Consider the following 24,874-nt stretch of genomic DNA (forward strand, 5'->3'; position numbering starts at 1 on the left):
CTTATATGAAAATGAGAACTAGTACTTCTTAAATTGAATGCATAATTAATATAGTTAAATAAATAAAATTTATATTACATTTTCCATTAATATTATTTTAATCACTAAAATATTTTTAAATTAATAAAAATTATTTTTCAATAAATGCACATATATAATTTGGAACAGATAAAAAATGAAAATAAAATATATTTGGTGAAAGTTATATTTGTGGAGTGGAGGGTTGGTGTGAAAAATAAAGTGGAAGATTGACTAATGGATTTTACAGACATTAAATGGAGAAATTAAGAGCCTCCACATGCAATTGCTATTGCTTGGCAGTTAGGTGGATGCAGCGTCCACCAACCCTACCAGTTATTGAAGTCAACAGTGTGGATAAGACGATCCAACCCCCTATTCATCATCCATTTATTTTAGGGTAGATATAGAATTAATTGAGATTATTTAATATTTAAATTTATAAAAAATATTATAATTAAATATAATATAGTTATATTATTAATAATTTATTAAAAAAAAACTACAATTTTAGCTTACATGTTCACAATAGATTAATCGTAATCAATGCAAGGGTATACTTATGTAATTGGTAATTTATTTTATACAAAAATAATTTTCATTATTTAAATGAATTTTTAATATATTTTTGTTTTAAATAAAAAAATAATTGTATTGAATTCATACAAAATTAAATAAAATAAATTTGTTATGAATATTTTTCAGAATGATGAATGACTTCCTATACAATAGCTTGCATACCTATAGTTCCATTTGTACAAGTCTATACAATGGCTTGCATGCCTATAGTTCCATTTGTACAAGTAAAGGAAATTCTGCTCATTTTTCTTTTTTTTTTTTCAATGAGAATCGGGAATAAAATCTGAAATTTCTCAAATTTAATATGTTTATCATTAAGTCTGTAAATATTTAAATATATTTAATTTAGTTGTAATTAATTAAAATTTAAATTTAAGCCGATTCCATTAATAATTATTAGCTAAAGTATGGGCCAATCAGACACAAAATAAAAGGGTTTACTGCTGCTGCTTATATCAAACCAAACTTAAATGGGCCAAACGCCCAATCAACTTAAGACGGTTCATCCTGGCACTCACCCACCATATATTTGGGCTCACATTCCTGGACTCAAGTTAAAATAATAATTTAAATCCAACATTTTAATAAAAAAATTATATTTCATTTTGGATTAAATTACAAAAATTGCAGACCTATACATTTTCGCAATCAGAAAAAATAAATTAATCGTGCGCAGATTAACTAATATTAAATATATTAGTTACAAGGTGAGATGTCAAGGTTACAAGGTGCAGAAAAAGACATTTTCACTCCTAAAGTTGAGTTTGGTGATGAGATTGATCCAGTGTTAAAAGAAAAAATCGATACATTACCTGAACTGCTTATACGTTGCAGCTCTTCATATGGTTGGTTTTTGGAGTAAATGAAGTAGAAAATTTTTTGGGTGCTTTGCTGATCTCTTTTTGCACATGTACTTTAAAATGCGTTTTAGAGAGAGAGAAATGGGAGGGGGAGGAAGATTGGATCAGTATTTACTAATGGTTCCTTATCCCTCATTTTCACCAACATTTGTAGATTTCGTGCCAATGAATCTTTACGAATAGATGCTTAATTCTGTATTTAGGTCAAGGGAGAAAGCCGGTGCATTTTGCAATTAATGGCAATGCTACCTTGAGAGGATATGAAGTATGTGTTCTTGTCCCTTGTGGTTTTGAAATTTCCCTGTGATAATTTTCTGCATGTGAAAATATGTTAGGGTTAATTATTTTTAATTTTCTTTAGCTTGCCTCCTCTTTTGATATTATTTATAATTTTAGTTGTGGGATCGAGATTTTGAAATTTCTAGGTGTTATTGATTCTTTCTCATCTATTCAATTTTATACATAAAATCTGGTGGCTTAATTTTTCGTAACATGGCCTATCAGCTGTAGCTGTAAATTAGCAGAATAGTGAATGCCTTATAAAGAGTTTAATAATAATAAAATTTATGTAGCTTGATAGGCACATTCCGTTGTGAAATTAGTTTCCTGTGTTCCTTTCCGCAGGAATCTGTGCGGAGAAGTTCACTTCAAGAACCTGATAAAATGCTTGCATTTGATTTGTGAAATAAACCCAGCACCATACTATAGAACCTCAACCCATTGAGCCATCTCCATCATGTTCTTCAGTAACTCATGAAATACTTTGCTTTTTTACTAGTGGTATTAATAATGCTTTTATTAATGTTGCAATAAAGCGCTTAAAAGGAACATTTGGCTGACCATAATAGAATCAAATCAAATTCAACTTAATTTTTTAATTCCAAGCATGAACTGTCTGCTTTAGATGAACTTGATCCTTCAAATGTTGATCTTTGGGATTCTAGATATATATATATATATATATATAAGAAAAAAAGAAGAAGAAGAAAAGAAGCCCAGTTTAGTCGGTTCAAACATAACTAAGTTAAAAAAGCAAAAAGTCTCAAACATAACTAATTGAACTGATTTAATGGACTAAACAAGTTTTTTTTTTCTTTTAAAAAAAAAAAAACCTAATTAATTCAATTTGAATCGGATTTTCAGTCTTGTCCAAAAACTCTGAAGTTCTACTGCCGAGTGAAGGATAACGTAAAACATGCAGGCATGCATATGGAGACATTGTCAAAGCTCTTTTACAATTAGTAACTGATTCTAAATCAACTTTAATTCCCAGTCGCAGTTGGTAATCTTTTATAGTAACGAAAAATATCAGCAGCACTGTAGCACTCCTACCGTTTACACAGGTAAAACGTTTCTCGCCTCCTTCCTTGGTGTACAGGACAACCTAAAATTAAAACAACTACAGTGAAGTGAGGTGCGTGTTCATGTGTTATTGAGATTGTGAGGGCTGAAACTGGACGTGTGGGCAAAGTCGCTCGGGTGCCCATAGAGCCTTGAGATCTCCTCTCTTCTTTCCCAGCGTCAAGAAGGTGCCTGCGTCCATCACAGCCAATGAATTAAACATCAATAATGTGAAGTAATTGCTCAAATCATAAGTTATTGGAGCAGCCACTAGAGTTGTCTCATAGAGGATAACTGGGTGGCTGGCAAAGTGACCGTGACCTCTCTCGTGAATGTATTCATCTTTGCTTCCGTATACAGATCAATTGTCAATGCGAATGCACCTTATGAAGTTATTATTATCACTTACCAAGTGTGAAGGGAACAATGTAGAGCAGCGCTGGCTGGCCATGGCCATCCATCATGTTCAAAGCTATATAAGTGATTAGGAGACCTGCAACAAAAATATCAAGGTGACCATTGTTAATAATATACACATATAAAAGATCCGACAACTTCAATGCTATGATAAATGGTCATCTCTTTTGCGCAGAGACGGTGTAATTTCTAATACCTATTAGAGTTACAAGGTCTTACATCTTTCCATGCAGTGAGGTTAGAATTCTCTTCTCCCTCGCTCATTATAACCGTTTCAAGGCATTTCTAGACACCCATACAACTTGAAAGAAAGTTCAGCTTAAAATGCACGAATGGGAAGGGTGGTATTTAACTCTTACAGGTAAGGACACAAGTTTATCTGGTTATAGATCGATTGTTTCCTTCATCAATTGTTCATCTATCATCTTTCAAGCATGTATGTGAGCCCTAAAGAACACCAATGCTGTCTTGAAATCAATAATACATTTGTTATTTCTTATACCTAAACCATAGGCAGTCATTGCCCACAGAAAATATCCTGCTCGGAGATTCTTCTTTGTCAGCCAATCATATCTGCAAATTTAAGCACATTGTATTTAAAATTTTTATGAAAATGTATGATCATGTATGAGATTTTATCAGGTACACAGGATGTATAGTAGGCTTGCTACGGGTTTCGACGACCTTAAGTCGATCTGAACCCTAGAACCGGTAGCGGTTCGGTTTCCGGGTCGTTACATTGTACATCTAAACAATCCAAACGCTAACTTCAGCTTCCCAGCTTGTATGAAATATAACAAAGTAAAAGAATTTCAGAAGTATGATGATGAAGCATGCAAGTCACTGGGTTAATGGATTCAGCATTCTAGCCTATTCCATATCTCATTTTTCCAAAGGATTACATGCTGCAGTCATGAATTTCATAACCTTACAAATTTACTTTGTTGAGAACTGAAAACAGGCAAATTTGCAATTAAAGGTACAGGTAGGTTGGTTTGCAGAACATGGGTATGTTGCTTTTAACTCTGAAGTCTGAACTGCATGCTCAACTATGACACTAAAATTGCTTTTAAATGGAAGAGGGAGAGATGAGGACATTAAATGGGAATCAAACAACACTAACAGAATTCAAACCTTAATGCAAAAGCAACAAGCAATCCTGGTAAGATGATATCACCAAATCCGATAATGCTATAGCCACCCCAAGGATCAAACATACGAGGGATTTTCAGTAGCATTGGTATACCATCCTCTCCACTCCTATCACCACGAGCTACCTATAAGAAAAGCGAAGATTAAAATCTCTCATGATGGCATATGACACAGAACATCAGGCCATGCCGCTACATACCACTATCATCACACTCTCCTTGAACCACAATTTGGAAACAAATACCCAGAAGATGTCATACAAGAAAGCGCAACTTAGAAGAACTGTTCCAACCTGATTCCATTATTTGTCACCAAATAGAAGATAAAAAAAGAAAAAGAAAATGTTAGTTATCAGTGTCAAAATTGTTCTTAGTGCACTCTATCCATTTGCATCATGCCATGACCTTGTACAATTAAAAGCCTCTTGTCCAAAAGAAAAAAAAAAGACACTTAAAAGCCAGAAAAGCCAAGTTAGATAATCTTAAGAGCTGAAGCTGAACCGAGTAAAATTGATGGCTTTCAGCTGGAATTAGGTACCATTAACAAAGATCAAAAGAAAAAGTTTCTTTAGTAAACCAATCTAAAAGAACAGTAACGCAGAGGAGGATGGCAGAGGAACAATGCTATGGCAAACATACTTTCAAGCTAACTACAGTCAATTTGCATAATCACCTTGAGATTTGGTATATGAACAATCTGAAGAACAGTGACGATTAGTGCAATGCCCTGAACAAGGATAGGAAAAGCAAATTACAGATTAGATGGCTTCAGAATTAATATTTTATATTTTAATGGCCAACTTGGTTACTTGGCCACAAGGGCTAAATTGGGCTTATTGGACTTGAATAAAAACTTAGGAGCTTATTTGGACTTTCTGCAATAAATTGTAATTGAATTAAAGAAATTTATCTTACAAGGATATCTTGACCTATCCAGGCAAAGGAGACACGACGGTAAACTGCCCAAACAACAGCAAATGCTACGCAAAATGGAGAGACAGCCAGGGTCAAAAATGATACAGCTCCAAAGAAGGGAACTTTAATAAATGATTCTCCAGCATGTTGAAAGCATCTGAAACTATATATGTTTAGTTGTCAGTTCAGTATCTTGATACGAACTCAGAAAACAAAATAATAAGATTAACATGCAATAGATACAGTTCTCACTCTACAGTTATCACCTAGATTCAAGGCATCTAATGCTTTTAAAATCTTTTGCATTTCTTCTTTAATACATAACAAAATCCATCCATTTCTTTATATTGCTGATAGCAAATCGGTCAAATCCTCATCCTGTTCCACCTTTGACATTGGAAAAATGTGAACTAATCAAGGAAAAGGTATCCTCCAAAGGTGAAGGAAGGAGAGGGAAGGAAATGAGCCCAAATTAGAATGAAATGGCTCTCCCACCAGGCCACCACATAAGGACAAATAATTACTTGGAGACATCAACCTAAGGAAGGAACAACAGGAAAGGTAAAATTGAGACATGCATGCATTTCCTGGAGAGGGCTAACATAATCAAATGGTACCAAGAAATGGGAAAAAATTAAAGAGAATAGAGAAATTATGCTTTATGTGCATTCTTGATCTTTCTTATCACATGGATGGTTAAATTGACAATGCAATAATAGGATTTATTTGGAGGTTCAAGATGCAGAAAACATACCATGATAATAAAGCTACCAAGCAAGTTTGCAAGCCCTGTAAGCATGAACAAGGTCAGCATTCATCATACAATGATCTTCAAAATGATGCAGTGTGGATGTAAACAAATTCAAGGAAAACCAGAAAGATGTAAGAAAGAATAAATAAATCTCCAGTGGTGTCACTAATAAATCCAACATCAAATGATGGAAAAGAAAGAGCAAATATCATACAACCATTATTTTACAGGCATTGAGATGTCTGAAGCTGCAGGATGGAATGAACAATTCAAATGTAATCATCCTTTAGCCAGGCACAAAAAAATAATTGAGCAATATATACTGGCTACATCAATACTGACATATTTCAACTACGAACTTCCCAGGAATTGAAATCTCACAAACTAGAGACCTTTCACACCAAATTGTTTGCTCCAGAAAACTATATACATGGATTCCAATGCTCAACCTAGAAAGAAAATGTCCCAAACTTCCAAGGGAACTATTATTTGTCCGAACCTACATATGTAGAATATAGTACATCAAATGGCATACAAGGAAAACAAGGAGTTGGGACCCAGCATTCAGAATTCCCACATGCAAGATGAAAGTATTTTTGTGGCAATAAGGGTAGACGCACCTCTATCCCACCAATGCAGAAGAGAACCACCAGAACATCCATAAACCACAGTGACATAAGTTTGTAAAGCATGACCAAGAAACATGAAGCAATCACAACAAAGAGAATGGCAGATGTTGTGTTGATGTTAACAACACTAGATGTAACACCTTCTGTCTGCATAATATCATCTGAACCATCCTGCACATAAAATTATCAACATGTCACTTGAAGGAATCAGGGACATATCAACAAAGGATAACTCCTCTATGATTTACAAAATTTGCAGTCAAAATGCCTAACTTGACCTTTAGAAGCTTGTCCTGCTCTATGGCCACTTCTCTGGCACTCCATGCAGACCAGTAAGAAGCACCCAAGATGGTACCAACAGCCATGAGCCACAAAAACACTTCTGCAACATCAACAAGTGGCCGTTGTGGAGAATATAGCTGCACAGAAACTGATGAAATGGGATCAAACACGTGGAAGTGCAAACAAAAGAAAACGTCGTTCAAGAATGAACATCTCCCTTTAAGCATAAGTGAAAAGCACCATCTTAGATGCTGTATAAAAAAAAGGTTATTTAGTCATTTTGGAGTTCTTATGATTAATATTCAAGTTTAGATTCAAATAAAATATTAGTGGTCTTTGACTAATAATTTTAAGGTAGTACTTTTCTCATTAGCTACTCAAACAGTAATTCCAAACAAACTTTAAATTGTGTGTGAGCACTATTCAGTTTGGAACTACAGTCACCACTTGCCACAATAATGAAAATGAAAATTTAAACTGTCTTTTTGATTTAAGGGCACATATGCATATAAAGAAAAGAATACCTGTTGAGCTATTCTTGATGTAATTTTCCAGGCTGGCACCAGCATCTTGTGGAAGCATGACAGCAGGAATGCCGATGCTTACATCAGTTTCATTTGCTTCACAAACCATTTTAAAAAGTTCTGCAGAAGTGCAAATTGCACACCAAGAAAATAAAAAACAATGATGATTTCATCCACACTTGATTAGCAGTCCTTGTGTCTTGTATCAATATTTTGCTTACAAAAAACAACTTATATTCAATGTACTTGTGTGATTAAGAAGGAAAAGATGCAATGTCATTTGTGAACATGGAATAACAATCTGATAAAAGCTAAATCCCCAAGAATGCTATAAAGTGCTATTATGGCCATATAACAATTATGCACTCACTAGGACTTTGTAAAATTGTGGGGAAATTTAGAAAGAAATATTGAAATTACATAAATACCTGTTCGATTGTTTATTATAAGAATAGCCGAAGCATTAGCCTCTTCAGCAATATTTGACTTAGTTGTGAAGCTGCAATTACCTCGGTGCACCAGAATGACATCTCTGTTAAGCTACCAAGAGACATGGTAGTCCAGATTACGATGATGTTAGATGTATGGCTAGACAGTAAGCAGGTAATTAAGATGGGATAGGAAAACATTAAGATAGTCAAAATGGATGACTTTATCACTAACAGAACACAATTTGAAACCTTATATTTGGGTGGCCTGCAAAGATCAGGTGGGTCTGCCAAAACGAGTCTAGTTTTATTGGCATGTTTTTCTTTTGATTCCAACGTAAGACCAAATCGAGCACCAACACCAACATACTCGATATCTTCTACACCATCAACCCAAGCAGGGACTTTCACCTGTCAAATAAAACTATAAATCATAATATACAACGGCCAATGGACATGAAAAAGCATCAAGCAAGCTTAGGCCTGGAGAGGGACTGAGCAAGATAGCTTGAATTAATATCAGAGTTACTAACTTCTAATTTGTCAGCATACAAGTGAAATTAGAGTTGAAAGTTTTTTAAAATTTCCCGATTCTTCTTTTTCTATCATTACAATTATTTCCAACCCAACCTAAGACAAAATCTTGGATTGAAATTCAACTGATCCCTTCATTTACCAACCCAAAGCAACAAGAAAAAATCTCCTCATCTCTCCCTTGCTTTTCCAATTTTCCCCATTTTATAAGCAAGCAAACAGAAAACCAAGGAGCACGAAAATAAAATATATCAAAAAAAAAAAAAAAAGAGAGACAGCTCTTCACTCAAGTGAATCTATTAAGCGATTCAGCATCCAGTCCATTTAACCCAATGAGTTTATTCATCACAAAACCCAACATTCAAATACAAAAGTAAAATAACACCCATTTCTCTTCATTTCCCTTTGAAATTTCCCGGGAGACAAACAGAAATCAACAGTGGCCACTATAAAATTTAAGGAAAAAATAATGTTTTCAACACCCACTCAAAATAAGATCACACAGAGAAGGTGAAGTTAACAAGAAGCACCAGAACGAAGTTATTATCGCAACCAGGCCTTTTGGGAGCTACATCATCGTGATGTACTATATCTCCAGCAGAGGCGAACCATGGAGTTAAAGCTAAAACAGCTACAATCATAAACAGAGGTCCATGAATACCCATTTGGAGAACAGACTGGCTGGAGCTTTAGGGTTCTGTCTGGAGAGAGTGAAGAGGCAGAGGAGAAATAAGGGATGTGAGGGCAGAGAAGAAAGTGACGTAGATTTCTTTCTCTCCTTGTCGTTTTGGCATTGTACTTGAGAAACTCTGTCTGGTAACCGTCACTCAACTGGTTCCCTTTGTTTCTTGAAGCCGTTGGGTGGCAGGTCTAATGACGCGCCTTTTTAATGCGCGTTAACCTTGGATTAAAATATATATATATATATGGACTTCACGATTTCATGCAAAGTTATCATTTTGAGATTTTTACCGATATTTTGTTTTTAATTTATTTTTCTACATTTATTTTCATATTTATGCAATTATCAGCTCTGAATAATTATTAAATGAGTATTTGTTTTACTATATATTTTCATATTGGACCTGATGAGCTTGCAAATCTTTTATTGATATTATGAGATAATTTATTAATAAAAAAGAAAATTAAGCATAAAAATGTAACAAAATATGTTATTAGTGAATGTATGTTTTAATTATTTATTTATACATCAACTTAACTTCCATGCATTTACAGTGCTGCAACACGATACGAGTCGATCACCAACTTGCCGGAAGTGGTTGAAAAAGGGGCAAAGCGCGTGGGGGTTGTATATTTAACTTCATTCAAAGGTGACCGGCTACAGTCTAAACAGGGAAATATGTTCCCTATATACCGTACGGATAAGACGGCGGAATAAATAATTATAAAGAGATAAGATCAGCTGGGGACAAAAGCATGTAAACCTTTTCAGAACTGAAAACTCCATTGGCTAAGAACTGAAGGAGTCAAAATGGTGTAGGCCAAATCCAATAGAGTGACGAAACGAGGTTCATCTCCGGTGGAGCAGGTCTTACAATACTTGAGCAGTATCTATTTCGCCGATTATACCGCACTAGAGTTATAGTGGAGTGTAGATGGATAAAATGTCCGGTCAGCTACTGGTGGAGTCACACGTGTGGCTTGATGGCGGACCCAAGTTTTGGCTGGGTGATTATCTCCACCTCAAAATTAGTTAATACTCTCATTGTCTCTTAAAAAATACTTAATTTCAATAAATAATTTTTGCATGATAATTTATTTATATATATAGTCTGATGATAATTTATTAGAAAAAGTTATAGATTTTATAATTTTTCTATTTATGTAAAAGAAAAAAAAAGTAAATAAATAAATGTTTTAAATACATTAAAATATAATATTAATATATAATAATTACAAAAGTTATTTAAGTAAACTATAAAATGGTTATTTTATATAGAAAATAAAGAAGTGCAGCAATGTGAATTATGAATCTGAGAAATAGATATTTCAGTGCTCTTATCCGATAACATGATAGCAATATGCTTTAGTTTGATGCCTTTTTATCCAATAGAAAAATGAAAATTGATACGTACTTGTCTATTAGATAGACATTAAAATATATACATTCACTTAGTAGATTCTCTACTTAATAAAAAGTAAAGTCCAAGCCCATTTAATTAAAATGCTGGAGCTAGATTAATGGGCTTTTTATAGGCAAAGGCAAATACCTTGCAAAATCTCCCCTTGTCCTCACACAAATCTCTTATCACTTGTTGCAACCAAAGCTGATAATGCCATAAAGAAAAGGAATATGTACAGAAAACTATACAAGAACAAACAAGGGAACATTACTTCAATGCTGCTGCTGCTCTTTCTTGCATTACAAAGAAGATCAGTTGGGAACATGAGATCATGACAGACAAGAGCTAGCTTAGAAAATGGCATTGGGGTGCTGTTGCCGCCAATCCTGAATTGCAGAACGAAGAGAACGGTTGGGAACAAGATTCAAGTGGCCAAGCACCAGGTTTGTCATTGGTGAAGTGTTGTGGCCGCTCTGCAGCCAGCCTGTCAAAGCCTCGGCTTCATATGTAAATCCATCTGCTGCCACATGAGGATCTTGCATCACTTCCTGCAAACATATGCAAATGAAGTACCAACTGAAAATGTAACCTAATCAAAGTTAATTCCTAATAATCAACTCATAAATTAAGAGAGTAAAATTTCTGCAGATAATCAACTCCGAGGTCAATGAATAGATAAAATGCAACAGAATTACCTGCATAATAGGACAAAAGAAATAGGAAGGAGGCTGTTCACTCTCTTCAGAACCAAATTGGACTGGTTCTGAGCAAAATGTTCTCATTGGTTCAAGCACTCGCCACACATCTGATGCAAGGTCTGGTCGCCCACTTCGGTTCCTTGCACAGCATCTCAAAGCCAGTTGAGCCAATTGTGAGGCTTGTACAAACGGCCAATCCCCTGCTAGGGGATCCAAGAAGGAACTTAGATTTGTCTCATTTATCTCATCTATGATTTCGGTTATTATTCTAAAGCCTGATTTTCCTGTCAATAATTGTAACAATATAATTCCAAATGAGTAAGTGTCTGAACTGGGAGACAGTTCTCTTGTTTCAAGGAAATGGGGATCCAGGTAGGGGAAAGTGAACATTGAGTCAGTCACATGAGGAAGTATCGTTGTCCTTGAATTTTCGCTAAGAGAGAGTGCTCGATAGATTCCAAAGCCACTGAGCTTGCATCCAAGATTAGCATCAAGCAGAATATTTCCCGGCTTTACACCACCATGTACAGTTCCGTGAGGTTTACTGGAATGGAGAAACATAAGGACAGAGCATAACTCAGTGGCTATGCGTATTCGAGCTTGCCAAGGCAAGGGTGCAGTGTTGTCCTTACAGTTGAGCCGGTCCTCAAGGCTTCCATTAGGTAAATATTCATAGACTAGAGCACAAGCTTCTGAGCAGGCTCCAATGAGAATGGCCAAGTTAGGATGCCTCAATTTACCCAATATTTCGACCTGAAAATAAAACCAGAAGATATGACCCATTGACAATGATACATTTTACTTTACTATAACAGAGACAAAGGTTAAGCTACTGTTAAATGTTGAATGCAAGAAATCAAGTAGCAATGTATATGTTTATCCCTTGTCAATTCAGGAAAAATGAATTATTAAAATGAACAAAAACAGTTTCAAGAGCAAAAACGGGGGTAATTAGATGGAAAACAAACTGAAAACAAGGGGAGATGAAAAAGGAGTTCATTAGCATACGAGGCGCCAAATCAAATAGAATATCTAAATACAGTGCCTCCATGATAAGGAAACTGTAGGTCTATCTAGAAATTTGATCATATTGTTGCAAGAAAACTACCATGCATAAAGCAATGATGTTTAAGATGTTTTAGATATGAAATTCCTGCTTACAAAATAAAGCAAAACTATAGTTCAAGTAAATAATATACGAATCATACTACTATATCAAAATCTAATGAGTCAATGCATCACCTCATGTTGAAACTCTAGACGCCCTTGTGTGGTCTCTGGGTTCAGCACCTTTATAGCTACTGGGGTATGACAAAGGTTAGCTCTGTAAGTGCTCCCATAACCACCTTCCCCAATCCTTAATAATGGGTCAAAATTGAAGGTTTCTTCATGAATTTCTACCAAAGAGAAGTCAGAAAGAAATGGATGCATTTGTGAGCATGAAGCTTCTTCTTCTTGCTTTCTTGAAAGCTCCTCCTCAAGCTCCTTGGCTAATTTGAGAACATTGTCATGCTCTACCTGCAACTTATCTCTTTCACTCTTATATTCTTTGCACTGTTCTACAGCAGAAAGTCTTTCATCATTCATCTCTTTTAACTTTTCATCAAATTTTGAAACTTGGATATGCTGTAATAATTTCTGATCCATGCTAATGACTCTCTCCTCATCCCGCTGATTCTTTGTCCTCTGATGGTGTTCCTTCTCTCTTGCAAGTGCTCCCTCAATTTCTTTCCTACATCTCAACTCCTTAGCATACAAGCTTTCCAATGCTGTAGCCTGTAAAATGGCAGCTATTAAGAAGATTGCTATTTGGATGAGACTATTATAGTATTCAGGCTTCTGTTCTGAGTTAATAAGATTTACTAGCTGATGCGCAGAAGGTACTGATATCAACATCTTATATTCAAATACAACGCCAAGCTACAGTTTATGGAAAAACAAAAGCTTATGAAACTTTAACAGCCTGATTTTTTCTTCATTAACTCCCAATGTATTAGAAACATGTCTTTTAGTATTAAATGCCACACTTGATTTGATCCACCATTTTCCATCCAAGCTGGTTTCCTGGTGGTGCATGTGATGAAACAGTGACATAATAAAATGCGGACATAGCATCATTTGTTACATGTTAATTTGCATCTAAATAAATAGAGGCATTTTGCTTTCAAAAAATAGAATAAATACAGGCATTAATAAAAAAAATTCAATGTGTAAATGAAGACCAGAGGAAAACAATCTACTTTTTGGAAAGGAAGAAAAGAAAGCCTCATACAAAATATCGTACCCTGCGAACAGCCTTAATTGCAGTCTTTTCAGCTTCACCACGCCTAAGTGACTCTTCACATGCTTGTTTTTTAAACTTTTCAGCCTCTAACATGGCACATTCCAGTTGACAGTAAAGTTGATCAATACTACTTTCTTCCTGCCAAATAATTTAATTCACTGAATTAAACACATGATAATCATATATGAAGGATGCCAATTCAACATTGATCACATATAGAGTAAAAGAACTTTTTATGTCTGATCTATAACAGTTCTTGAAGTACCAGTTGGTCGAGATTATAACTGTTTTCCTCAGATAGAGACACTTCATGTAATTCTAACTCAAGTCCACTCCCGTCTGTTTTCTGCTGCATAAAAGAAGCCGAGTCCCTGTACCCATTGGTGGTAGAGCATGTAGAATCCCCTTCGCTATAAATAGAGTAGTTGTTGACTTGTTGTTAGTGACTTTTGAGCATTAACCAGTAATTTGAGAAAGTAAAGTCCATGAATAAAAGGCTACAAAATATATTAAATCTCTGTCCCACAAATATTTTCTGAACAGAAGATGGACATGCATTATGAAAAGAGTAATATCAAGCATACCATATGAGGTATCCATTGCAGATATACCAAATTTGACAGGAACGAGGCACACGTAGCTGGACATATTTAGCCTTTTTGGACTTAAGATCCATCATCTCCCTGCGACATTAAGCCAGTTAAATCTGTGAGTAATTAGTGGTACCTGGAAGAGAGATAGAGAGAGAGAGAGAAATGGTTCCTTTTTTGAAGAAGTACTAAAAAGTAACATCTAACGATGGAATTATCAGATGCATTGAGTATTTCCTTTGTGTAGACCATTTCTGGTCTATCAATTGCTACTTCTACTTGGGCTGACTGTCCGACTAACATGTAGCAGTGTACTATTCTGATGGCTCCAACATTGTGGGAATTTTGAATATTTAGAAAGGCATGCTAGAATGCAATCTGACATGGATGCTATCGGTTCATTGTGCATGTAAAACTTAGCTCAGGCACCATGTAATTGTAGCAACGAAATCAAAGATTGATCAGTAGGAGATTAAAAAAAATGAATATCAGGTAAATCAAAACTGCATTCAGTACTCTGAATAGTGTTTGTTTGCTGCTGCTCCCATAACAAGCTTCTTAATATGATAATGGTATACGAGTTCTATGATCCCCTTCCCAATATCATCCATCTCAATTGAGACCTTGTCTGCATGGACCTTCAAAATAAATCCATAAATGCCAAAATGGATCAGGTTTAACAGTCCATCTTGTACTGTAAACACATCTTGATTAGAGTTACTTGAAAACATCATGGGGCTTTGCAGAAAATACATGGGTAAAGGCATCGTTATTGCTGAAAAAAAAATGAACCAGGCTTGTTGTCAGTGGATACCAAAATGCAGTTTGTTTCAATAATCGAGGCCAATTGATCTTCAAAACCAACATGATAAAATATAAAATTATAAAGAAAGACATTGATTTTCAACGGTCTTGCAAGCAAAACAATGCATCAATCTTTTTCCTTTTTCTAGTACACAAGTAACTGATAAAAAGAAAGAGCACTGCCAGATATAAAGAAGGTTTAATGCTCAATTTCTTGGTGAAGTTCAATTTTAGTCTATTCTCAACTTTTTGTCCAAATTAACAAAGAAGTTTGAATTTAAGCTTAGTTTAGCCAAAAATCAAGAAAATTAAGCAATTGAGCTTCTTGATTTTTAGGTTAGACCAAGAAATCGAGAAATTTAACTTGAAAATCAAGAAATTTAGCTTCTTGATTTAAATAAAGTTTAGATTGAAACTTTTAAGTTAATTTGAATAAAAAGTTAAAAAAAATAAGCTAAATTGAACATCAAAATGAGTACGTGGGTGAAACTTTAAAAAAGAAAAAAAAAACTTTAAAAGAATGAAGACATTGACAGAAAAAGAAACATACATCTAATTGGCCACAGAAGAGAACGTAGTCATCCAGGATCTTGAGCATAATGTTCCTTTCAAGTTCTTGGAACTCCCTCAGCTCATGCTGCCCAAGTCTGCTAGCTGGAAATTTTCCGCCGACTGCAAACCCAACAATGAATAGTTTACACAAAATAAACACATAACAAAAACATGGAAATAATCTATTTTACTGCTAATATGGAAATTCCAGCAACAATTACATTTCAACAAACAAGAAGTGCTCTAAAAATTCAGCTACCACACCCTACTATTCCCATCTGTAAATTGTAGAGCACCCATGAATTTGAAGACTTGTATGAAGATCCCATCAAAGATTAAGGTTCTCTATTGAAGTTTATGAGTAAAAATCATAACTTAAAACCCATCCAAAATGCCGACATTTTTCATATAAGTCTTTAGCTACTAAACCATAGTTGTCAATTGGCAACACAAGAAACATCTCATTCTCAGGTACGTTGTTCATGGAAAAAAATACTTAAAACTAGCCCTTTTCCAGCATGTAACAGAAGATAACACATGGAAAGAAAATTGTTAATACCCAAGTGGATCATTTTTGCTGGCTGATGAACATGAAGAATGCAAAGTCTCTTCCCGGGAAAATTCTCTATTGCCCAGACCAAATTCAATTTGTTTTCTTCAAAATCCTTACCCACTGCAACATATACAGTGTCATCATCATCTTCCTCTGCCCCTCGCGACGTTGATCCCCTCCTTGAAGATGTCCCAGCTTCCCATTCTGCCATGGACAAGTCTCGCTAGACTAAGAAGACCCAGATAGAGAAATCGCAAAAGCACGCACCAAGCTCTAGTAGCTCCAAGAATTTAAAACACTTTAGCAGCTTCTTAGCGAAGTTTACTCAAAAGTGAAAGCCAAATATCTTCCTACGTAGGGCCATTCCCATTTTCATTTCTGTACCAAATATTTTTAGTTTTATCTATTTGTTTCATAATTTTTAATTGAATTTGCTCAATATAAAAAAAATGAAATTATATGAACTGAAAAGACTTTTGACCAATAATGATCTTTAAAATAATTAAAATATTTTTTTTAATATAAAACATTTATTTATTTTTTTAAATAAGTTAATTAAGAATGCCATCTAAAAAGAGTCGCTTCTTTCTACTCTATTTCTAAGTCAAGGTAAACGCGCGGATAAAGGCAAGAGCTCTTTTCCGATGTACATCTCTTTAAAACGTTTTAAAAATTATTTGTTACTTTAAAAAAAAAAAAAGATTTTTCACTTTCTATATACTTTATTCATTTGCACTGCAGATTAGACTTTACCAATTCATTTAAAGGTACTTATTAATAAAGTAAAATTTATTTTAAAAATACAAAGTTAATATATAAACTCCCTGTTCAGTATATAAAGTTAGGGGAAGTGTGAAAAAACATATAATTTGATCAATTTCTAAAGAGGATATAACCTATTGTGAAATGCTGAAATTTGACAAAATTTATGGCTTACTGCATGTTCACTATGGAAAATATATGTTTATTAATGGGTCGTATACGGCCGGATGAGATTCACCAAATTAGCATGGGATGGAGGACCATCTCTTAATTTTAGAATTTTTAATAATTTTATAATATTATATAAAAATTCTTCAGACTATGTTATAATCTATTTATCCAATAGAAATAATGTACCAAAATGCTAAGGTTTAAACTAAAAATTAAAAACAATAAAAGTACAAAATAAAATATTAATAATATTCCTTTTATTTTCTCACATAAAATCAAATGGCATTTGGAATTTTTATGCAATATTTCTAAAAATGGGTAACTTTATACTAATAAAATTAAAATGATAGATTGAAACGTAAGAACCACCAAAACTAAAAGATCACAATCTCAGGGGAAAGATGAAAAGGGGAGGAAATTTAAAGGACAGAGAGCTTAAATGGCTTAGCCCTACAGGCAATAAATTAAAATATTATTAATTTTTAAAAACATATTAAAACATCTCCCACATTTTAATAATTTAACTAATTAGTTTCATTTTTTTAAAAAATAATTTAACTAATTAGTCCTACTAAATAGAGACTGTTAAAAGACAAACCAAAAACATGAAAATATCCTTAAAAATTTATAATAATAACTTAAATAATCTGAAAAATTAAAAAACTCTAAATCCTCTATTTTTCGCTTTCCTTCTCTCCCAATATGACACGCTCCACCTCACCGAATCTCTCTCTCTTTCCCTTTTTTTTTCTTTTCTCTCTTCTCGGTATGTTATTTCTGCAATGGATAGATAACTGAGAATGGCACAAGCCGACATGTAGCACATGGTGAGAAAAGATTGGGAACCTGAGAAGCAAAACACCAATATTTGAGAAGTACCAAAGGACAATAAGGGAAGAAATGAAAAGGGCTTGTTTCTTTGAGGAAGAAGATGATGACATTGTAGATGGAATTGAAGGAGGTGATGAAGATCTCATCTAAGCTTCATCAATGGAAAATCTTTGGAATTTTTCGGTTTGTTCTGTTTGTAAAAGTTTGTAAAACTTTGGAGGAATGTATGTGGCTGGGTGGAGAGAAAGAGAAAGATGCAATTTTATGCGGTGACACGTTCAATCGCTGAACTTTTGCCATTAACGATAATTTGGTGTCTAGTTGCCTTTGAAATTTTTAAGTTTGGAACCTCACCGAGTCTCTTTCGTGGTTGCCAAGGTCATTTTCGAAATTAATTAGTCAAATTCAGGCATAAAAACTAACAGCAAAATTAACGGCGGCAGAAATTAACTAGTCAAATTCAAACATAAACACAATTAGCAGCAGAAACTAATTAGTCCAATTATTAAAATATAATAGATATTTCAATGTATTTTTAAAAATTTATACGGTATTAATTTTTTTTTAATTTTTAACTAACAGTAGTCCATAAACTAATATTTACTTTTTTTTATTTGTCTTAAATCATAAGTTCATTTTTAATATAATTGTTCAATAATTTATAGTGTAGACATCTATTATACATTAAAAAGTAATACTTGATAAAATTAATTATTTAATTTTTAACAAGAAATATAAATATAAATTTACATATAAAACATATTTTTTTTCTTAAAAAAAATAATTTTTAACATGATAAGGATTAAGACATTTATTTGCACAATTTCAAATCACCTTCAATGAACCAATATCTGTTGTCCTCTGTACAGCGGCAGGAAAAGGACTCTAGCATGCGGTCCCGTCGTCCATAATCTTTACAATATAACAAAGATAAGGGAAAAGGGAGAAAGTAATGACATTTCTTTTGGCTATAGATATATATGAGTATAAATATGGTGTAAAACTAAATGAGAATTAATTCATTATCTACTGCTGTTGCAGCCATTCCTGGATTGCTGATCGAAGAGCATGGTTGGGCACCAGATTTGTGTGTGCAAGCTTAAGGTTGGTCATGGGCGAAGTTTCGTGTCCACTGTCCAGCCATCCTCTTAATGCCTCTGCTTCGTAAGTAAAACCATCAGCTGCTACATGGGGATCTTGCATGACTTCCTGCGTGTTTCATTGCAAGAGAGATCGGTTAATTAATTATGATCAAATCATAAGATGTTATTGTCAGAATTGTGGCATAGTGTTCTCCAATTTCTCAGAAGAGCCATATTCATTAACAATGTATTTAACGGCACATGCATATATCGACTACAGTATTATAACCATGAAATCAGGCTATTGCGTTTCCAGTGAAATCGAGATGGTTAAAGTTAGATCTTTCTAACATCTCCCTCTTTCACCGGCTGACACAAATGAGGGAGTTTCTAAAGAAAATCCCAAGTAGAAATAACGTGATATCGCATTGTAACACTTGGGACATGTCAGCTGCTATATACAAACCTAAAAAACAAGAGAGGAACAAAGTAGCTTGCCTGGAAGATTGGGCATATAAAATACGGAGGAGGTTGGCAATGCTCTTCTGAGCCAAACTGGAAATATGACGAGCCTCCACATGAAGCTTTCATTGGTTCAAGTACCCTCCACACTTCTGATGCAAGATCTGGCCGGCTCTTACGATTCATGTCACAGCATCTCAGAGCCATGTGGGCCAACTGTTCTGCCTGTACAAATGGCCAATCTCCAGCCAAAGGATCCAAGAGGATTTTCAAATTTCCTTTGTCTAATGCGTACTGCACCTCCTTTGTTATCCCCAAGGCTGGCCTTCCAGTCAACAGCCTTAGTAATATAATCCCAAATGAATAAACATCTGACTTTGGAGTAAGCTCTCCTGAGGAAAGAAACTCCGGGTCCATGTATGCAAAAGTGCCTTTGGGGTCAGTTCTGCAACATATTGTTGTATTGACGCTTGCGTCTTCATTTTGAGAAAGTAGACGACAGATTCCAAAGTCACTTAGTTTACTCACAAAATTGGCATCAAGAAGGATATTAGCAGGTTTTAGATCGCCATGCACTATGCTATGTGGTTTACTAGAGTGAAGAAAGATGAGGACGGAACATAACTCGGTGGCAATGCGTATTCGAGTTTGCCAAGACAGAGGAGGAGAATTACCCCTGCAGCTCAGTCGGTCTTCAAGGCTTCCATTTAGAAGATACTCGTAGATAAGAGTCCAAGCTTCTGGACAAGCCCCTATGAGTGTGACAAGGTTTGGATGCCTCATCTTGCTCAAAACATCAACCTGATATACAACCAATAGACATCAATGCAACGCCAATAATGAATAAATTCAAATTCAGTCTTCTAAAGAGCAGATACGGTTTTCCCTTCTTTAGTGAACAGGCTAGTATAAAAGAACATGAGCATATTATTTAAATTCTCAATGTCATCTCACTTAGCCTGTCATAATTGTCATTTCAAATCCTATCTGAACTGGGCAAACATGCTTTGTTACTTAAATTCTTAATGTTCAAATCTCACTTAGCCTGTATTAATCGTCATTCCAAACCATATCCAAATTGGGCATGCGTACCTTGTTACATTATATAATATTTAATCTAACAAACACTGCAAAATATAGCCACAAACTAAACAAAAGCACCAATGCCAAATTATAGATACAAGTTTTAAGAAGACGCACCATCTGCACTCAGGTTCTCTTTTTCAAGAAAGTTCCCCAATTGCTTAACGGCAGAAGACAAAGATTACAAACTCTATTATACATATGTATATGTGTTCTTATTCTTAGTAATTTAGATTTTGAACCCAATCTTAATGGAAAGTCAATGCCAGAAAACGCTGCATAAATGTAAAAATAGAGAGCAAAATAAAGCGGATTAATTATACCTCCTGTTGAAATTCAGCAGGTCCTTGCAAACTATGAGAGTGCAGCACCTTTATAGCCACTTGGGTGTGGCGCAATAAGCCTTTATAAATGCTACCATATCCCCCTTCCCCAACCTTGAGAGATGGATTGAAGTTCTGAGTTGCTTCTTCGATCTCTGAGAATGAAAAATCAGAGAAGAATTGTGGCATGTGTGAACTTGAGGCCTCAGTTCGACTCTTCCTAAGCTCCTCTGCTTCTTTGAGTGCATTGTCACGCTCCAACTGCAATTCATCTCGTTCGTTTTTGTAATTTTGCAACAGTTCCACAGCAGAAATTATTTTTTGTTCCAACTCCTTTACCATCTGATCATTATCAGCAATTTGCCTCTCCAGCGATTTTTTTTGATCCAGGGCAATATGAAGTTCTTCCATGACCTCATCCTTCTCATTCTTTATATTTTCAAGTTCTTCCTTTCCCTTTGCTAACGCTTCCTCAGTTTCTTTCCTTTGTCTCAACTCCTCAGCATACAAGCCCTCAGATGCTTTGGCCTATAAATTGACAACCATGAGTCACATAATTTAGATTTTTTTCTGAGATGGAGGGAGGTGCCAGAGAGAGACTGACAGGGACTGAAAATACATGTTCAAGACCTATATTTTACAATAGAGAATGATGGACGATGACAGAACTAATCATAAAATTAAGGTATACACATGATTTTATTAAATCCATCCACCTTACTACACAAATACTAATTAGTGGCATAAGGACAATCATGCAGTGACCGTCCTCTACTCCATATCTTCAATTGCGATGGGACTGATTCCTATCAACTTTCATTTGATGTTCCTTGATTATAACAAATTAACCTCCCCTTAAGAACAAGGGAACAAAGTGAAAACAAAGGTGGGGTAAAGGGAGAAGAAGAACAAAAAAGAGCATTTAGTGATTGATATACCCTGCGTATAGCCTCAATCGCATCTCTTTCAGCTTTTGCACGCCTTACAGCTGCTTCAAATGCTTCTTTCCTTAAATTTACAGCCTCTGATAATGCTTGTTCAAGCTGATCATAGAGAGGATCCTCTATATTTCGATCCTGCTAGAATCCATCAATTATTGAACACTCACAAAACAATAAATGCAATTACTGAAATAACTTAAACATTAAAAGTGAAAAATACAAAATCTGAAGAAACTTTATACATCTAAACACAAGCTCAGAAAATTGGAATGAGCAAATTAAAAATTTTAAATGCATATGTTCATCAAATGATAATTTATACCAGTACACTGGGAGGAGTTGAATGGATAGGATCCTCTTTACGATGAGGCAGTGTGAGCAACTCTGATCCAATCTCACTCCCTTCAGTTCTATCAAATGAAACCAAACCAACATTGACCATTCCACTGGAAGAGTAGGTTGAGAGAAGGGAACCACGAGAAGTACTCCTTGACAATGTATCACATTCATCAGATGAAGCAGATGAAACATTTGAAGCTCCTTCTGCATCTGACATGTTATGTGGAGCTGATGGCCTGCCATCGTTATCTGGCAAAGCAAGAGCTGGAGATTTTCCTCCCTGGCGGCCAAAAGTCACAGAACATGCCCTGCGCAATAAATCTTGAGCTGGATTGGTAAGTTTTGGGTGATTTTTCTGACCTAGAGTAAAAGACTGCGACCTCGAATGATTTGATTGTCCAGTTTCAGTGTTCTGGCTTGCTTGCTGTGAGGATTGTCTGCACTCTGTACCATTTGCGTCCAAAGCACCTTCCCTGGTCAGACATGAACTTCCATTATGTCTATGATCATCATAATTGACACACAGTTCAAGATTGTTATATGGTTGGTGAGTGTTACTTAGCAGTAAGAAGCATAGAATCTCTCCAACAACAACAAATAAACAATATGCACACAAACAACTATGAAAGGAAAGAAAATAGGAAAAGGGAGAAAATAAGCAGCAAATTACAAAGAGGAGGAGCGTACTTTGTGTATATAAGGTGCTGCTTGCAAATAAACCATATGTGACAATAAGCAGGTGCTTGTTGGCACACAGAGATGGCCTTCTTAGACTTGACGTCCATCATATTCCTGCAATCATGAAGCAGTTGGTTAAACAATCCCATATTTGCAATACACATGGGGGTGAGGGGGATATTTAATCTCTTTACAGTTCCAAGTGAAATCCCACCAGACTAAAGATGAAAATAACAGTAAATAATCCTCACGAGTCCTAGTGGTTCTACCTTGAATAGCGCTTGTCTGCCGCTGCTCCCATAACAAGCTTCCTGATACCATGCCCAGAAATAAGTTCCAAAATTCCGTTTTCAATGCTTTCCATTTCAATATACAGTTTCTCAGCCTGGACCTGAAATATGATAATCGAAAAATGCAAGAATCAATCAAAAAGTTAAGAAGTATTCATGCCAATTCAAATAGGAACTTCAAATTCAAGCCGTCTACTACAGACTAATTCAGCAGTGAGGACATGAATGCAAATATTCCCAGCCCTTAATATTATATCCATTTCAAACCGCTGAAATATATAAAGTTCAGATCAGAACTCTTCTTTAGTAGCTCTTTACTTCCATTATTCTTCATTACAATATGCGGATCCCACAGATGACCCGCTTCAAAAAATAAGAGAACATATATGGATGATGAAACAAAAGAACAACTCATACCCCCATTTTCCGACAAATAAAAAGGTACCCATCCAGTATTTTATGCATCTCTTGCCTTTCAATTTCTCGGTAAGCCCTGACTTCCTGTTCTTTAAGTGAGCTTGCATGAAATTTTGTACCCACTGCAGTACAGAGAAGAAAAATAAAACCCGGAATAATGAAAACCATTTCAATTAAGAGGCATCATATGCAAATCTATAAAGCTATTCACTTTTTTGCTCTTTAAAATTACAACCAGAATGATTTAGCAGTAAAAGATAGGATTTCAATCCCAACTTCAGCCAAATTTGTTGTAGAAATAGAGTCAATAAGTATAATCATAAAAATTCTTCAACTTTAGCCAAGTCTCCATTATTGCTGTATGATTTCCAAATTCAAAATCATAATATGATTAAAAGCGAGAGAATGAAATAAAAAGGAAACAAAGTCCCAGTATATGCAGGTCGAAATTCAAACAATTGCTAAAGAATTCCATATCCTTTTTGGGAAAAAAAAAGGTTCATAGCCTACTTAACAGTACTTACTCAACGGAATCATCTGCGCGGGTTGGTGAACATGAATGATGCAAATCTTCCTCCCTCCTGAGTTCTGTAATGCCCAGATAAGAAGGGATTTGTTTTCTTTCAAATTTTTTCCCACCGCAACGAATATCTTCTCTTCAATTACCCGCGCCACCGGCTCGTCCACTATCTCCGTGGTGGCTGCCATGTTTCCTGGAACTCTGTATTCAGGGAAATTTATCGTACTCATCTGTTGAGTAATTGCAGGAGCAGGACTTACCACAGCCATGAGTATTACAATAATTAAAAACCCCAATCATCAAAACTCATCCAAATTCTATAATTTTCACTGTATTTCAAAAACTGCGCTTTCTCGTCAACCTCAAGTCCTTCCCTCCCCAAAACTTTCTCAAAAATCCTCCATGACTCAAAACCCTAAAAGAGAAGATAGAGAGAAGAAGATGAAAGATTGTGCCAAACCAGAAAGGGAAATCAAAAATAAAAAAATCGCTTTGCTACGTCAGGAGTTGGGAAGTCTACATAGCTGTGGTTAGGCCTGAAAAGGGATTGCTTGTCTCAAGCCATGGCGACTAAACTGCTTAACCAAATAGGGATTGCAAATAACTATAAAAAATTCCCCTGCGGGGTCTCCATTGCTGCTTCACTGTGATTTCCTTTTTTTCTTTTTTTTAATTTTCTTCACCGCGTCTAGTCTTTCTATAATTCTTATTTCCCTTTCCTTTATTTTTTTAATATATAAGTAGTTATCTTCTCTCTCTACAAGCTGAGCTCCTCTTTGCTTTATTCGAGAGGAAGGTTCTGTGAATGAACGGTGCAGTGGGCCTACCCAGTTCGAAGATGGTAAACTATTAAAAAGTAGCGCTACAGTGAAGGTGTATCCACCGGTTTATCATAGACCCTTTCCTAATTGCAAATGATCATGGACTTTTTTATGATTGATCAAGTGAGAGTGCATGATAAGAATTAAAAAGGAAAGGGGC

General features: G+C 35.2%; 3 protein-coding genes across 11 annotated transcripts; all 3 read right to left on the minus strand.

Moving 5' to 3' along the window:
* Nucleotides 1-2,641: 2,641 nt before the first annotated feature.
* LOC110615398 (signal peptide peptidase-like 4) lies at nucleotides 2,642-10,838 on the minus strand. 3 transcript variants are annotated; one of them, XM_021757250.2, is made up of 15 exons: nucleotides 10,703-10,838; nucleotides 8,960-9,021; nucleotides 8,148-8,306; nucleotides 7,896-8,007; nucleotides 7,468-7,587; nucleotides 6,940-7,091; nucleotides 6,653-6,832; nucleotides 6,036-6,070; nucleotides 5,282-5,444; nucleotides 5,040-5,093; nucleotides 4,567-4,659; nucleotides 4,350-4,492; nucleotides 3,718-3,788; nucleotides 3,208-3,291; nucleotides 2,642-2,990 (listed from the first exon to the last, which is right to left on the minus strand). In XM_021757250.2, the coding sequence occupies exons 1-15, from the start codon at nucleotides 10,836-10,838 to the stop codon at nucleotides 2,887-2,889; spliced, it is 1,668 nt and encodes a 555-aa protein (XP_021612942.1). In that variant the 3' UTR covers nucleotides 2,642-2,886. The 3 variants fall into 3 exon arrangements, with proteins under 3 accessions (XP_021612942.1, XP_021612937.1, XP_021612934.1); XM_021757245.2 differs by lacking the exon at nucleotides 10,703-10,838 and having other exon boundaries at nucleotides 8,960-9,251; XM_021757242.2 differs by lacking the exons at nucleotides 3,718-3,788; nucleotides 10,703-10,838 and having other exon boundaries at nucleotides 8,960-9,252.
* On the minus strand, nucleotides 10,503-16,356 carry LOC110615391 (U-box domain-containing protein 33). Of its 3 annotated transcripts, none has more exons than XM_021757236.1 (9): nucleotides 16,001-16,356; nucleotides 15,440-15,561; nucleotides 14,602-14,723; nucleotides 14,080-14,178; nucleotides 13,761-13,905; nucleotides 13,496-13,633; nucleotides 12,454-12,987; nucleotides 11,209-11,964; nucleotides 10,503-11,061 (listed from the first exon to the last, which is right to left on the minus strand). In XM_021757236.1, the coding sequence occupies exons 1-9, from the start codon at nucleotides 16,203-16,205 to the stop codon at nucleotides 10,864-10,866; spliced, it is 2,319 nt and encodes a 772-aa protein (XP_021612928.1). In that variant the 5' UTR covers nucleotides 16,206-16,356; the 3' UTR covers nucleotides 10,503-10,863. The 3 variants fall into 3 exon arrangements, with proteins under 3 accessions (XP_021612928.1, XP_043805270.1, XP_043805272.1); XM_043949335.1 differs by having other exon boundaries at nucleotides 10,503-11,089; XM_043949337.1 differs by having other exon boundaries at nucleotides 14,602-14,860; nucleotides 16,001-16,020.
* Nucleotides 16,357-18,542: 2,186 nt separating this feature from the next.
* Nucleotides 18,543-24,653, minus strand: LOC110615422 (U-box domain-containing protein 33). 5 transcript variants are annotated; one of them, XM_021757265.2, is made up of 9 exons: nucleotides 23,898-24,653; nucleotides 23,374-23,495; nucleotides 22,936-23,057; nucleotides 22,676-22,780; nucleotides 21,972-22,461; nucleotides 21,647-21,787; nucleotides 20,709-21,236; nucleotides 19,339-20,103; nucleotides 18,543-18,967 (listed from the first exon to the last, which is right to left on the minus strand). In XM_021757265.2, the coding sequence occupies exons 1-9, from the start codon at nucleotides 24,160-24,162 to the stop codon at nucleotides 18,785-18,787; spliced, it is 2,721 nt and encodes a 906-aa protein (XP_021612957.1). In that variant the 5' UTR covers nucleotides 24,163-24,653; the 3' UTR covers nucleotides 18,543-18,784. The 5 variants fall into 5 exon arrangements, with proteins under 5 accessions (XP_021612957.1, XP_021612969.1, XP_043805285.1 ...); XM_021757277.2 differs by having other exon boundaries at nucleotides 21,647-21,784; nucleotides 23,898-24,651; XM_043949350.1 differs by having other exon boundaries at nucleotides 23,429-23,495; nucleotides 23,898-23,952.
* Nucleotides 24,654-24,874: the final 221 nt, after the last annotated feature.

This window comes from Manihot esculenta, chromosome 1 (genome assembly GCF_001659605.2).
Source record: "Manihot esculenta cultivar AM560-2 chromosome 1, M.esculenta_v8, whole genome shotgun sequence".
Taxonomy (NCBI): Eukaryota; Viridiplantae; Streptophyta; class Magnoliopsida; order Malpighiales; family Euphorbiaceae; genus Manihot; species Manihot esculenta.